We start from the raw sequence: 14445 nt of genomic DNA on the forward strand, positions 1-14445 counted from the left end.
CATCGCTCAGCAGGTCAATGGCAGAACTGATGCAGGCACTCTTGCTTTGTAACCCAGTGCTAAAGCTACAGGTATCTGTGCTGAATGCTATTGCTGTGAATAACGACATTTTTTCCCCAACAGCAGGAGATTGATTTCCATAATTTCAGAAGACTGTGAAATACTTCTTGGGGACTGTGTTAGTGTGATATATTTAATGTGAAATTGTATAGACAAAGTTATCAAACCTGAAACTTAGTCTCTTGTATCATCAGTTGTGTAAAGCTGTCATCTTGAATGCTATTGTCTGTTTTTATCAAAACTTTTCAGGGCATTGTGATTTGTTTCTACATCTAGATGTGCTTAGATAGAAATTGCTTCTATAGCTATCAAGTGCAAAGTCAGTTGATCTGGGAACCCAGCCTGGCTTTTGAATTCAGTGCTGCTATTAAGGATCCTGCTATTGAAGTTCAAGTGATTTGCGAAGCCCAATTTGGGCTCTTCAGGGATCCAGCAGACTTTTTTCTCTTAACCAGTTCAACCCTGATTATTCTCTGTGGTGCTGCTGAAAGATTTGATGATCATATTTTGCAGCTTTTGCACTGAAAATATTTCAGTTGGATTCATGTGGAAAGGAAGGGGGTGCTAGTCCCTGTGTCAGTCCTGTGGAAGCAGATACTTGCTGTTTTTCATTCTAGACTGAATATTGGACCTGTTTTTAAATGCAAACAGCAAGTCAGTCTGTGTCTCTGCAGGGCAGAAGTCTTTCCTTTGACCCATCAGTGTTAGGTTTGTCTGGGTCTATGCCCTGTAACAGTGAGCTGGACCTGGAAGGGGTTATGGTCATGCTACATGCAGCCCTCATATGGAATAAGTGCAGAGCTGAGCTCTTAACCCCTTCAAGCTCTGCTTGTAGAGCAGTGGCAAAGGAACTGATACGAGGAGGTAAAATACACACCTAGCTGTAAGTGCTGGGACTGGAGGTAGAAGGTAGGTTTCAATGGCATGGGCAATGGCATGTCTTTAGTTGGGTGACTGGTTGTTTTTGGCATCTAACTGGTAGAGTTGTTCAGAAAAGCTTTGCTGGAGCCATCCTGCTTCCACATTGCTTGCTTCTGGGCCTAAATTATTTGGCTTATGCTTTAGCCATCCAGTTTCAGGCTGTTAATACTAGCATAAACACAGCTTCCTCCAGGAAGACCTTACACTGTGTGAATATTGTGCTCTAGCTTGGAAGAAGCCTCCAGAGCTCTTGGATGATCATAAATAGTATTGCCTAAGGAAATTAGGCAGTTCTTCATTAACTGGGTCAAAGTTGTCTAGCTTTGAATTTTGTCCTTGGAATCATCATTGATAACTCCACAGCTGCCTTTTAAATGTACAGGTAAAGGTTGTTGATGCCCTGTAGTATTATTATTACTATTTTTTTCTCAGCTATATCATGCATCTGGTACCTTTTGAAGATGCCAAGTAGTTATTTGCAATCTGAGTGGGGTTTGTTTCTCTCTTTGTAGATGCTGGCCAAAGCAAGTGTCGATTAGAGAGAGCTCAAGCACTGGAACAGGCAAAGAAGCCCCAGGAAGCGGTCTTCATCCCAGAATGCAATGAGGATGGATCATTCACGCAGGTAAAACTCCTACTGCCTTCCTTTGGCCTGGCTTCCAGAGGCTGCAATGAAGTCACTGATAAGATGTGAGCCAAGCGAGGATGGCAGTGTGGGTACACAGTCCAACTCAGTTACTGAGGCAAAGGTGTTGAAAGCTGAGGGCTTGGTTAACCAGCTAGAAACTTTGGTTCAGTCACCATATGTACCTTAAGGCACGTATGTGTGTAATGGCATCCACCTCCGGTGTAGCAAAAACAAATTTTCTGTTTTGGAAGTTGAAGGAGAGGTCAAGTTTCCTCCAAAGATGAGCTGAAAAGGGCATTGAGGCTCACACAGAATAAAGTGGGCTATGGTTCCTCTGTTTTTACCTCTGCTTCATCTATCCAAAAGGGCGGGAAGGGGGAAAAAAGTGTCCTATTGAGCATCTTCCCTCTGCACAGCACTTGTTAGTGACAGACTCTTGTTTTGTGTACATGGCTTGGTTGTGGTTTGGGGGTCTGGAAGAGAGCGGATGAGAGTTGCTTGGGGGCTTGATTCTTCTGTATTTATTTGCTGGAACTAAATGAAGTGCTGGGTTAAGCTGACTGTTTCATGGTGTTGCTTCTCTTGAGAGCAGTTGTGCCAGGCAGGTGTAGCAAAGAAAGCTTATGGTTGGCCTTTGATATTGGTACAAAATCACTAGTCAGTCCTGGCCACCAAGCATCCTTTACAAGTAGTTGAACTGGGCTTCCAACGAAGTTGAAGTTGTGGCAAAAGGAAAGCACTCAAGAAGGAGATTTTGAGAGGAAGAGTAGTCTGCTAATCATAGAATGGTTTGGGTTGGAGATTCCTTATAGATCATCTCATCCAACCCTCATGCCATGGTGATGGGTCATTGCCAAGGCAGGGTAGAAATGAACAGTGATGCTCGTCTCTGTTACCACCAGTGTACTGAGTAGTGTTCCAGTGCTGACTGAACTAGATGTTAAAAATGGTTCATGTGCTGTTCCCTGGCAGGTAGGAGAGGGGTGATGTCTCCTTAGTTTGGCACAGATCTCAGAAGTCCAAATTCTGCATCCCTGGTGACGTTTGCTTTGTGAACTTGGGTAAATCATGTAACACTTGTGCTTTAGCTTCCCTATATCTAGCACTGTTCTAGATATCTTGTGCCCCAGAGAATTCATTAGTTATTGTTGTTTGCAAATTCTTTTGAAGGTTAAAGAAATCCAAAATGGAATCAATATTGGCTTCAAAAAGATGAGTCAAAAAGCTTTGGGGCTGGTTCAAACACTTTGCAGTGCCTCGGGGAAAAGGAGAGGAAAGATTTTTTTTATGATAACCCACTAAAAATCTGTGTTCCCCCTCAGCCTTACCCTCCCATTATCTGATACGTGGGAGTGTTTTTGTTTTGTTTTTTCACGGTGAAGTGGGAAAAGTTTAATCCATCTTGCCAGCTTTGCATAGTTCTCCTTTGGAGCAGCATCATATGTGTGCAGTGTGGACCATCTTGGGGACGTGGGGTAGGAGATGAAGCTGCAGTTTTTTGCAATCAAACTGCAGTCTCAAATGTTGAGATTTGATTTTGTGCAGAGCTGCTCAGGTTATGTTGGCAGTGGAACGGAATATTTGTAAAAACCTAGCACAGTGGTCAGCTAATTGTTCCATGTTGAACTTCACAGCTCAAGAAGAAAGGGGGAAGGAAAGCTGAGTTTTCATTGTCTGTCAGTTGTCCATCAGCCTCTTGGAGAGTAAAATAGGGGGTGCAGGTCATTGTTGTTTGTTTTTTTTTTTTTTACTCTAGTAAATTGGAATAAGAGCACAGCTGATAAAGCTTTATTTCAGACAGGTTTATCTGGTAGTTTGGTACTGGTGTCTGGGCTGTGGAGCAGTTGCTGGGCCTCTTTTCTGCACATTCCCAGGGTAGTGTGGGTTGCCAGTGTTTTCAGTGGAGAAGCAGCATGAAACTGCTTACAAAAATCATGTATTCTGAGCTGGCGGCCAAGCGATATTTCGCATTCTTCCTCCATTTAGTTCTATCTCTGAACACTAAAATGCTTTTGTTTTACCTGGCATGTGGAAAGAAGCCTCTGATCCCTTTGTAACTGGCATTAACTGAAATTCACATCATTCCTTGGATCATAATGCCCTGTGTTGCACATACCTCAGGAACCAGCTTTGTCAGTTGTATTGCAGCACTTAAGGTCATTGTCCCTGCTGAAGATGTGAATGAAAAACAATGGCCAAGGAAGCTAACTGGTTTTAATCTGCACTTGAGACAAATATTTCTTTTAGCTTCTGGTTCAAATTAATTTAATTTGATTTTAAAAGCATGAATAAATTGTAGAATTTTGGTAAACAATATAAACAGTTTTTGCTTCCAGCAGCTCGCAAATAGATCTGGTTTGGTGGAGGTGGTTTGGATACTGCCTCTTTTTTGCACAGAGTTGGCACCCCCAGGTTCTGCTCTGCAGAGGAGCTGTGTAGGCCAGTTCATAAAGTGCCCGAGGCCTTGCAGAAGTCGGATCTATGCAGTTATTAGTTTATTCTGCTTCAGTACCCAGTGAGTAGTTCCATCTGAACTCCAAAATCTCAGTTGGAAAGCCTAGAACACAGCAGCATCTCACAATGATTTTTCTAGGAGGAATATCCACCTGGTCTTCAGCTTTGGATCCCTGTCCCAGCAAGAATCTACTCAGGAGCACGTATTTCAGAGTTGACTAGGGAAATTTTTTCAACAACTTCATCCCTGCCATGTAACTTTTTTAATTAAAATCTTTTTTCAATACGAAAAACTCAGAGAGAAAAAGGAAGATGTGTGCATGTACATCAAATATTAGACATCTTGTTACTGCACTCAGATCTTGAGCTGGACCTCTTCTTTGTAGATGCATACATAGTAGGTGTTCAGGCCCACATCACTATCAGACTTCAAAATATCTGGGGTTTATTTAATTCATAGTTCTGTTTAACTTGTTTAATTCAAAATATTCAAAAATAGCTTGGAAACAATTTTGGTAGAGGTAACAGTATGTTCAAAGAACCTGCTTGACCTTGATCAGATTGAACCTGTTAAAGATATCCTGTGTGTCTTAAGTGCTACAAACTGTCTCTCTTGATAGTCTGCAAAATCTAAACTGAAGTGTTGCCACCAATTGTACTGCTTGCATGTCCAATTTTGCTAGGCAGGGCTACTTACAAAGGGCTTTGTGTGTGCTGCATGAAAGGGAGCAGGCACCTGTCTGTTCCTTGGTTTTCTTAACTGTTTTATGCACCATGTCTGCAGCTTCCCTTATTTTGGGAGTCTGTGTTTTGCAAAGATCACACCAAACTCCATTTTAGCACTACTTATCCATCCAAATGTAGCATGGAAGAGGTGGTGGCATTGCAGGCACAATGGGGTGACTGTAGTGGGGGTAGACTTGGTGGATTGCTCTGGAAAATGGAATTAGGGGTATTTTGTTAGATTTCAGTCTCTGTGAGAGGACTATTACTTCCTATAACAAAAGCTCTTTGCAGTTAGCCAATAATAATATAAACACGCAGATAAAATTTGAGTTATTCACAACATAAGAATGTTTGATATGAGTAATTTGATTAATTTTACAAAACCGAGCTCACGTACTGTTGTGCAGAATTGGACGAGACTAAAACCGGTTTCTGTTCCCAAGACTGGCTCTCTCCTTTTTTGTTGTTATGCTGTATTTTGCATAAATGCCATTCCCTTTCCATGCTGCACTTAACCTGCTGTGATCTGTTCTTCATAAACAACAGGCTCTATTGGGTAATCTGTGCACTTTCTTTTGCTGCCTAGTGCCATTGGGCTTGTTGCCATGGGCTGAGAGAGACTTGCATTCTTCATAGTTTTTCCCCAAGCAGTTTTTTTAGAGAAGGTTGCTGAGGTTTTAAACAGAATCGGTTTCAGACAAATGAATATGAACATGAATAATCTTAACCCTGCTTTGGGGATGTAAGCTTCTATGGCTTTTTTGTGGTGTCTTGCTATTTTGCCACCTCCTTCCACTGTTTAGCCTTGGTTTCTTTTCCTTGCAAGTCTGTATGCACGTGGCTGAGAGCAAAGGCATACTTGGAGTTTTTCTTTGAGTTCAGGGCTCTCAAAACTGCAGCTGCTGGTGCAGTTACGATGCAGCACTAAGACTGCTGCGAACACATCAGGCAAACCTGTCGTCTTATGATGGGGTCAGTAACTGTCTTTGTTGGACCAGTTTTCTGTCATCAGACAACTTCCAGAGCACTCCAACATCTAGTCATACGTCTGGAAAGAAAGAAACTTTCTTCATAAGGAATCTGGGCTACGATTAGTAGATACCTCTGCTTATTTTTTGATATTAAGAGACAACCTTTCTATAAAAGAGTTTTGTTGGAGAGGTCTCTGTGAGTACTGCTCTGCAGACTTGCCTGCTACTTAGGCACTTTTTTTCTTCCTCCAGCTCTTGTTTTGTATTGCATTTGTATATTGACCTAAGAATAACCCATGGATGAGTAAGGAGGTGGCAACTTTGGAGATTATCTATATCTTCAAGGAAGAACTGGTCAAGAGAGTAAAGGAAAAGATTCTTAAAACAGGAGTGGACATCCTTATAGAAAGCAACAGTATAAGATCATGCATCCTTAGTGTTAAGGGTCACTTTTTGCTTCTGAAAGAGTCTGTGTAATTTTAGCTGGGGATCCCTCTCCTGAGCTGTGTAGTATCTGTTCAGTGTGTGTCTGTTGGGAATGCCCTTGAACGTGGCTGAGATGCTTTTGCCACAAATCACTTATTTCCCTGATTACGTATTAATAATGAAATTCCTGTGGAGCAAGTGCTTCTTGAACAGCACACAGGCACGAGGAAGGCGGCTGCTGCATAAAACCATGTTGGGAATATGGGAATATGTCTGCACAACATCATTTGGGAAGAATTAAATTTGAGTAGTGAACAGAAAAAAGTGGCAAGAATGATTTAAGGATTTGCAATTCTCAAAGAAGCTCAAGCTTAAGTTGTAGGCTGATTGTTCCCTACAATTGTCAGTAAAGGCAAGGCAGACTTCTGGCAATAGTCAGCAGATGTTAGCCTGGCAGAAAAGATGACACAGTGCAGGGGCTAAGCAGTACAGCAAGATATTTAAACCAGGGCAGAGGTGCCACCGCTTACTGTAAGGATAAATAACCATGCTGGAAGCAACCCCTTTGTTCTCCTTTTTCAAACAGTTGTGAAGGGATAATGCAGCTGGCTTGTTGAGTTTTCAAATTGTTTGGGAATCTGATTCTGGTGTTGCTGGTGAGATGCTGAAGAAACCCAAACAGCAGCAGCTTTTTCCCTCGGGAATGAAGAGGCAGAGGAGTCTGCCAGTGGTGATGGTTTTAATGCTTTCATACTGTAATGAATACGAGGGCAGGTGTTTATTCATGCTGCCAGTGGCTAGTGTGGTAGCTGCTGTTTGATCTCACACGTGGAAGTAGCACAGGGGAATAAGGAGCTGCTGCCACACTCTTAATTTGGGCAATGGCAGCAGAGCATTGTTGGGCTTGTCTTTTCATCCTTCAGTTGAGGCACAGTTGAGATGGCATCTCTCTCACCCCAGAAATACAGAAAGAGGATCCTCCTGCGTAATCAGGGATGTAGGTGCTTGCAGGGCTTTCAACTGCAGTTTAATTTTTTTATTTTTGAAAGTGTTGCTGTTAATAAAGAATCTGAAAGACCTTAAATAATTTGTAGGTTTTATTTCTGATCCCATGTTATGGAACTTAAAATGTTCAGCTGTTGGACAGGTTTACGTCAATTTGGGATGTCAAGCTAAGCTTATAATGAGCCTTTCCTGCAGTAATGAGAGTTTCGTTACCCAGAACTTGGTTAGCACTTGAGTTTATTTTGTATATAGAATTAATATAGTCTTTTTTTGTGTGTGTATGTGTCAAAGCTTAGTCAGCTTTAGAAGACTAATGAGAGGAAAAAAAAATAAACTCTTCTTAACAAATGCATTTTGATAAACCCAAGTAAGAAACTCAGTAGGTGAAGGTAAGACTTGTGCAGTAAACAGGTGCCACTATTACTCTTCTGACTATTGAAAAGTATTGCGCTGTGGGAGTGGGATTAGATTAAGGTTTTGTTTCAGGCAGAAGATCAAATGGGAGTTAGAAACAAAAACTCAAGCATAAAGTCATGTGAAAATTTTAAACAAAAACAAACAAACAAAAAAGGATTTCCAATATTCCTTACTACAGGAGCTCCGGAATATGTTCACAATTTAGTGTCTATTTTGTTTACACACAGTGCTTAGCTATGGTCCAATATCAGCTATGACCTTTACATTTTTCAAAACTGTAGCAGTACTATGTAACTGATAAAAAAGTATACCCATTTCTTTTTTTCCTCCAGCCTTTAAACTCCAAATTCTCTATAGATAATAAACCAATATTGTTATGACACCTAAATATAGAAGGACCTGGTCAGGTACTGTGGTGAAAGGCAGCTTGTACCAAACATGGAGATGTGCAGGAAGGTAACTGCAGTGATTTTGGGGAGGTTTCTGAAGTGTATGTTCTTCATGGGTAGTTGTCCTTTCTTTAGGAACGAAAGGATAAGGGCTGATATTGCATGACTCGTATTATCCATAGTAGGGAAGCCCTTTGGTGCTGCAGTAGGCCATGTGGTTGGTGTGAAAATGCTGTCAATCTGAGGTGCTTGCATAAAATGCAACTCATGCAACTCTGCCATCAACTTTGCTATTTTCTGAAGGTTTGGCTAAATAACTTTAAAGTCACTAACACCTGATTTTTTATTTTTTTTTTTAAATGTTGGGTACACGGGGAGTTCCTGAAGTAGGTGATGCATTTACTTCCTTACATATTACTGCAAAAAAAGAGAAATATTTAAAAGATGTATTTTTGTTGGAAAATATTTGAGTCAAATTAGTAGTATTCTGAAAGAATAGTAGTATTGTGAAAAAGTAGTCCAAAATACAGACAACTGCTTTTTTTTTTTCTGTAATGTAACATGGAATGGTCCTGCCCTACAAATCTGGGACACTATCTTGGAATTTGACTTCATCTCTGGGTAAGATTTTTACAGTTAATGCTCAGGTGTAAAGACAGCTTCTTGTGCTGTTGGGAATGCAGTAGCGTGTGAAATAAGCAAAGATAAACACTAAACACCTAAAAAAAAAAAAAAAAAACCAACAAATTTTTCTATCACGTCTTGAATGTGCCATTGATTAGACTGAGCAATAAGAAATATTTTGCAACTTGATTATTGCTAATTATATTCACAGCACTTTTGAGTAATTTGCAATCAATTTTGTGGTATATTAAGAGAATTAAAAAAAAAAGTGTGCAGATAGCAGTGACAGTGACTCTAATAATGTGGGTACATAAGATTGTTGTTGATTTTGGCTGCTAACTGTGCGTTTGCTTGAGGCAAAATGATTGCTTTGCGCTTTAGTAAAATCCAAGATAAACACGTGGTACTGTGTTATAATTGCTCTTAGATCATGTTTTATGTGATACTTAAAGCCTTTTAAAAAGACCATCATTAAGTCTCTGAGTAAACTGCTACCTTGGGGAATCAGAGCCAGCTGTCAGCAAGGGGGAATAACTACTCTAGTTCTGAAGGGTCCCGAAGGGAGGGAATGGTACAAACACCCCAGTGCTCACCAGTTCTCTGGGGGGAGGACTAGAATGGGAAATCAGCTTCAGAGAACTTCCTTGGAAAAATAGAGAATGGACCAAATTCAGTCTGAAAGCGAAATAAAAAAGCAGTTTCTGAAATGATTTCATGTCCTGGCTTTTATCAGAAGCGTATGATGGAGGCATCTCTAGCCTGTAATAGTGTAGGCATTTCCATACCATTTCAAGGTTCTGGTATTACTGATGTACAGACCTGGCCACAACTGAAAACGTGTTTGCTGGGAAGGACTTTGGAAACTGATAGCTTTTACACCGATGCCTCTACGATGATTATTTACTCTTGTCTCAAGAGAAGTCAGAAGACATCCTGAACTCATCCAAGTGCTGATCATTCTGTGAAAGCTGAGGAAAAAGCTGTAATTAGATTTATTGAGCTGGATGAAACTATAGCACCACTGGAGTAATACCTGCATAGACATCACTAAGACCAGGATCAGGATTTATTGCTTCTCACTGTATGGGTCCACCTCCAAACTAGTCATTCTGGTGCCCTTCCATAGAGATGGAAAGAACTGGGCAATTCTAGACATTAAGTTCAGATGCAGAGCTTTAAACGTGAACAAATTGGATCTTATGCTGTGCACCTTTTGGCTCATTACAGACTTCATCAAATGCTCCTAAGTCCTTGTCAATACACAGAGAGCAAGCATCTTGCTCCTACTGCTGGAGCTGACATAGTAACAGGAGAGAGCTCAAATCTATCTGGAGAAGGTTTGTTAACATAACAAGTCAAGTGTTGCGTTTTTCTAGCTGTGTTTACTTAACAAAATGCTCTTGCAACGCCCACAGACCACTGTTCTCCAGCAGTGGCTGTGGAAATGGGCTGAGGTGGCCCTGCCACGTTGCAGCTGGGGTGCAGTGGGACTCTAAGGAGAAATTATTTAATGGTGAATAGTAAACAGGATTTAGCAAATGAGCTGAGACATGACTGCTGCATACCCAAACTGAAGTGTTCTCAGCTGGGTATCTGTAACTTCAGCTCCTGAATTGCAGCTAAAGGAGTTGGAATAGGAGAAATAACCTTTCTTTGGGGAGGGAGGTGGAAGGAGAAAGTCTTTGTCAAAAAACATGTCCACCAAAATCAAATATACTCTTCTATGTGATCTCCTTGCTCAGAAGCATTTCTTCAGGATGCTTCTGGGTTGGGACTTCCATTAAGGTGCTGGACTGTAACAGTAGTGGTGGGTGACCGAGTGAGAAATGAAATGCCTGCTCTTTGTTTTATCAAACAGGTGCAGTGCCATACCTACACGGGATACTGCTGGTGTGTGACACCTGATGGCAAGCCTATTAGCGGTTCTTCTGTACAGAACAAAACTCCTGTATGTTCAGGTACTGTGGGAGTGGCTTCAACAAACACCTATTTGGTTAACTGAAGGGGCATGGGGAGGACATTTCCAATTTAGAGTGCTTAATCTTTTCAGGTGACTTGGCCAGTTTACCCAATTTAACACTGCAGTTGCTGCTCGTATCTCCCTGTTTGTTTGCTGGCTTTTGGAACCTGCAAGGAAGCGTGGGCTATGGCATTTTCACCTGGCAACTAGGGTGCAAGGCTTACTGGGGAAAAAACGCTAAAGTAATAGAGTGGAACCACGGCTTGTGGTAGCTGAGGCAAAAGCCACAGAACTGCTGTGTACACCAAACCCAGGAATCTCCATAACAGATGGGATAACTGTTTTCCATGTGCAATATTTTAAAGAAATGGTTCTCAGGCTGAATTGAGTTGGGTCATAGAATCTTGTTGCCTTCACAGGCTGTCAGAGCAGCATTTAAGCTTCCCAAATCATCATCTTCTGTGCTTAAACCAAACTGAAGCGTTTCTCCCTGCAGTCAAATACAGCATCCTATGGCTGGATGGGATGGGGCTGGGGGAGGGCTCTTGATTTTCATATGGCCTTAGCTTTATGAGCTGCAGTGAGCAGAGCTGCTGTGGCAGCAGCAGCACACCAGGCACAGGAAGGGATGGGAAGCTGTTCTGTGCTGTTTGAGAGAATTCAAGGGCAACACTAGAATCATGTCCATCTGCCCCCACAAAAGAGAAAGACGGTTGAGAGTAGGATTGTCTAATGTATTAAGTAATGCCATGCAGGGACTGCTGCCTCCGGCATCATGCTTTGCAATCTGCACCCCAAAGGTATTTGATGCACTGCTGCTCTCACACATTGCCATGTTTGCCTGTTAGATTGGGTGCATGGCAACAGTCAAACTTTTTTTTTTTATTATTATTTTTTTAAAATCCTTCTCTCTTTGTTCACATCCTCTTTGCTTTAGGGTGTGTTGTGGTAATAAGTAAATGTAGTGACTTGCATGAGGATTCAAGTTAAGTCGGGGAGCTGTCTGGGGACTAGTGAGTCAAATACTGTAGCTTTAGGGGATGCTTAGTGTTTTACAGGTACACGGAAATAAAATAAGATTAATATCCTATTTTTGTTTAAGGTAAAATGCTACAGTAATTTGGCTTAAGCCTTAGAGCATGACTTTCTTCCATCGTTTGCTAGATATGTTTTTGGTATGGCATTTTTAGAGGACGTTTTGCTGATTTGCTCACTTAATCTTGAGCTGTTTATAAAATTGTCTTACCAAGAACCTAGAGTCATTGTGTTTTGTGGGACATGCAGATGTTAGCCTATGACAACTAATATTGTGTATGTGCTTCCTACTTGTGATTGAGTGGTAGACCTGTGATGAACAGATCTGCAAGTGAAAGTACCTAGGCAATAAAGCTTAAGGCTTGTCTTGACTGGACTCTTGGGCCTGTCAGAGCTGCCTCCTTGGAACTGACTTTAGAGCCACGTTTCCTGCATGATCAGTAATCGCTAAAACTGTTTAATAATGTGCACAGCAGAAGCATTTTCTTGGGAATAAAGCTATTCCAAAAAAAAAAAAAAAAAGAAAAAAAAAAGCTTGTCATAGATTTTTATATTTTCATAACAGATTTAAGAAAGCCTTTATTATCTGCTCAAGTTTTAGTGTAAAATTAATGACGCAGCAAACTACAGAAACAAGTGCAGAATCATATATATAATATGAAGCTTGAAGTGTATATTAGAAAAAACAGGATGTGTCCTATTTGAGTACATGCTGGATCTTATCCAATGTCCCTTCTCAAACAGCTGGGGATGTTCAGGGCTTGGTTGAAATCCATTTTCTGGAAATTGTCCCACTTAATCCCTTCCTTTAGAATACTGCCCCTTGCATTCCCTGTGCACTCTCACCACCTGTTTTTGATTTGTTCTTCCTGACGTTTGCAAACCAAAGAAGTGACTCTTATTGATCTTTCCCTCTTGCCCTTGGATTTATTCCAGATTTCTTACTAGTGCACTGCTGTGTTGAGCTTTTTCAAATCACTGGATCCAGCTACTAAAGATTTCTTGTTTACCCACATCCTGATCTAACATCCTTAATGCATAAAACTTTCATATGCTCTCCCAGTTGGTTGAAGCCACAGGATCTCTGAATCCTAAACCAAGCTGTTGGCAAGTAAATAGACACTTTGTAGGCTTAGATGTTGATTGTTTGCATGTAACATTACATGTTTTGTGTGATTGTTCAACACCTAAAAAGTTGTCTTTTTTCTTTCCTTTTTTTCCCCTTTAGGTTCTGTAACTGATAAACCATCAGGCCAGGGTAACTCAGGAAGGAAAGGTGAGTGGAGTCCTGTGCTTCAGCAAGTTGTTTTGTAATAGCAGTTGCCCAGCCAAGTCTGTGACATAACATAGAACCTGGGTTTCTAAACAGCTTTGTGTGTGAGGGGCTTACATGCCTTTAGACCTTCCCCTGCAGTAGGACAAGTAAGATGACAGTCTGTGCATCACCCTTGGGTGATGCCAGCCAGGGTTGTCCTGTCCCAGGTGTAGTATCCAGCATTTGCTTATGTTGAACTTCATGTGACTGGTGATTGATGAGCTGACTGCTCAGCCCTCTAATTTGCCAAGATCTCTCTGCAAGGCTGCTCTGCCCTTGAGAGAGTCAACAGCTCCTCCCAATTTAGTGTCATCTGCAAGCTTACTCAGTATGCCTTCAAGTTCTGCATCCAAGTCATTTATCATTTATCACCCGTAATGTTCTGGTTTTGTCTAGCTGTATGCTGGACACTTTTCCCAGAAGGATACTGTGAGAAACAATATTGAAAGCTTAATTGAAATCCAAAAAGTTTACATAAACTGACTTCCCTTGGTTGACGATGTGGGTACCCTTGACATAAAAGGAAATAAAGTTCATTAAACAGGATTTTTGACCCATATTGGCTGTGACCAATGACCGCATTGTCTTTCAAGTGTTTTTTGATAACTCCCAGGATAATTTTCTCCATAATTCAGTTCATCCATAATTCAATTCAAATCAATTACTTCTGAGACTTCAGGAAAATGCCTACCTTGATGCCTAATTTTAATTTGAAAAACATCTTCCACGCTGGGACTGTCCAGTCCCAAAGACACTTAACAGAAATTATAGGTGATGCATTTTGAGAGTATCTGCTGTACAGTCTGCTGGTTGTATATGGTAGCTTAGGAAAAGGTAGGGAAAAGAAAGATGCAAAGAGACGTACTTATTTAAGCCTGAATGCTGAAGTGTGCTTCTTACTTCAGATAAGGATGTGTCTCTATAAACCTGTAATTATGTGTTAAACTTCACAGCCTGTGTAATTGCCACCTGAACACATTGTTATCATGCTTTTAATACAATTGTTGTTAGCCTAGCCTAAAATACAAGCAAATCAAGTAGCTCTTGCAATCTGCATTATTTTAGAGTGGGGGTTGTTTGTAGGTTTCGTACCTGAGTAGTTCAGGTCTCTTCTGGAATTGGAAGCAGCTGATACTGGATTTCTTAAGAAACAGAGCAAGGGGGAAAATGTTGGAGTTTTTTTTTCCCCCTACCTCACCCTTTTTATTAACTCAAAAGCTGGAACATACAGAAGAAGAGAACTATAAACGAAAGGAATTAATCTAAAATTTGTAATATAATTTGACTGTTCTTGGTGCTCCCTGTGGCATCCTATTTTAAGAATGCTAAGCTTGGTCACGTGGATGGAAAGACATTCTATGCAGTCAGTAGCCGTCAAGAAAAGGAAAACATCTTCCTTTTGGCCAGCATGCTTCAAGCAATCATGTAAACTTTACATCCCCTCCAATTCTGAGTGTTCATCTGTTGAAAGCCCCCCCACAAGCCTTTCTCCATCATGTCAGAAAAACCCTGGT

General features: G+C 41.0%; 1 protein-coding gene across 9 annotated transcripts in view; it reads left to right on the plus strand.

Moving 5' to 3' along the window:
- SMOC1 (SPARC related modular calcium binding 1) overlaps positions 1–14445 on the plus strand; it is a 123950-nt gene that overhangs the window by 44247 nt on the left and 65258 nt on the right. For all 9 annotated transcript variants that reach the window (XM_084519890.1, XM_084519891.1, XM_084519884.1 and 6 more), the window contains 3 exons: positions 1494–1606; positions 10480–10579; positions 12845–12892. In XM_084519890.1, the coding sequence (XP_084376016.1) occupies positions 1494–1606; positions 10480–10579; positions 12845–12892 (261 nt within the window). The remainder of the gene's footprint in view (positions 1–1493; positions 1607–10479; positions 10580–12844; positions 12893–14445) is intronic.

The sequence above is a fragment of the Aythya ferina genome, assembly GCF_964211825.1.
Source record: "Aythya ferina genome assembly, chromosome: 5".
Classification (NCBI taxonomy): Eukaryota; Metazoa; Chordata; class Aves; order Anseriformes; family Anatidae; genus Aythya; species Aythya ferina.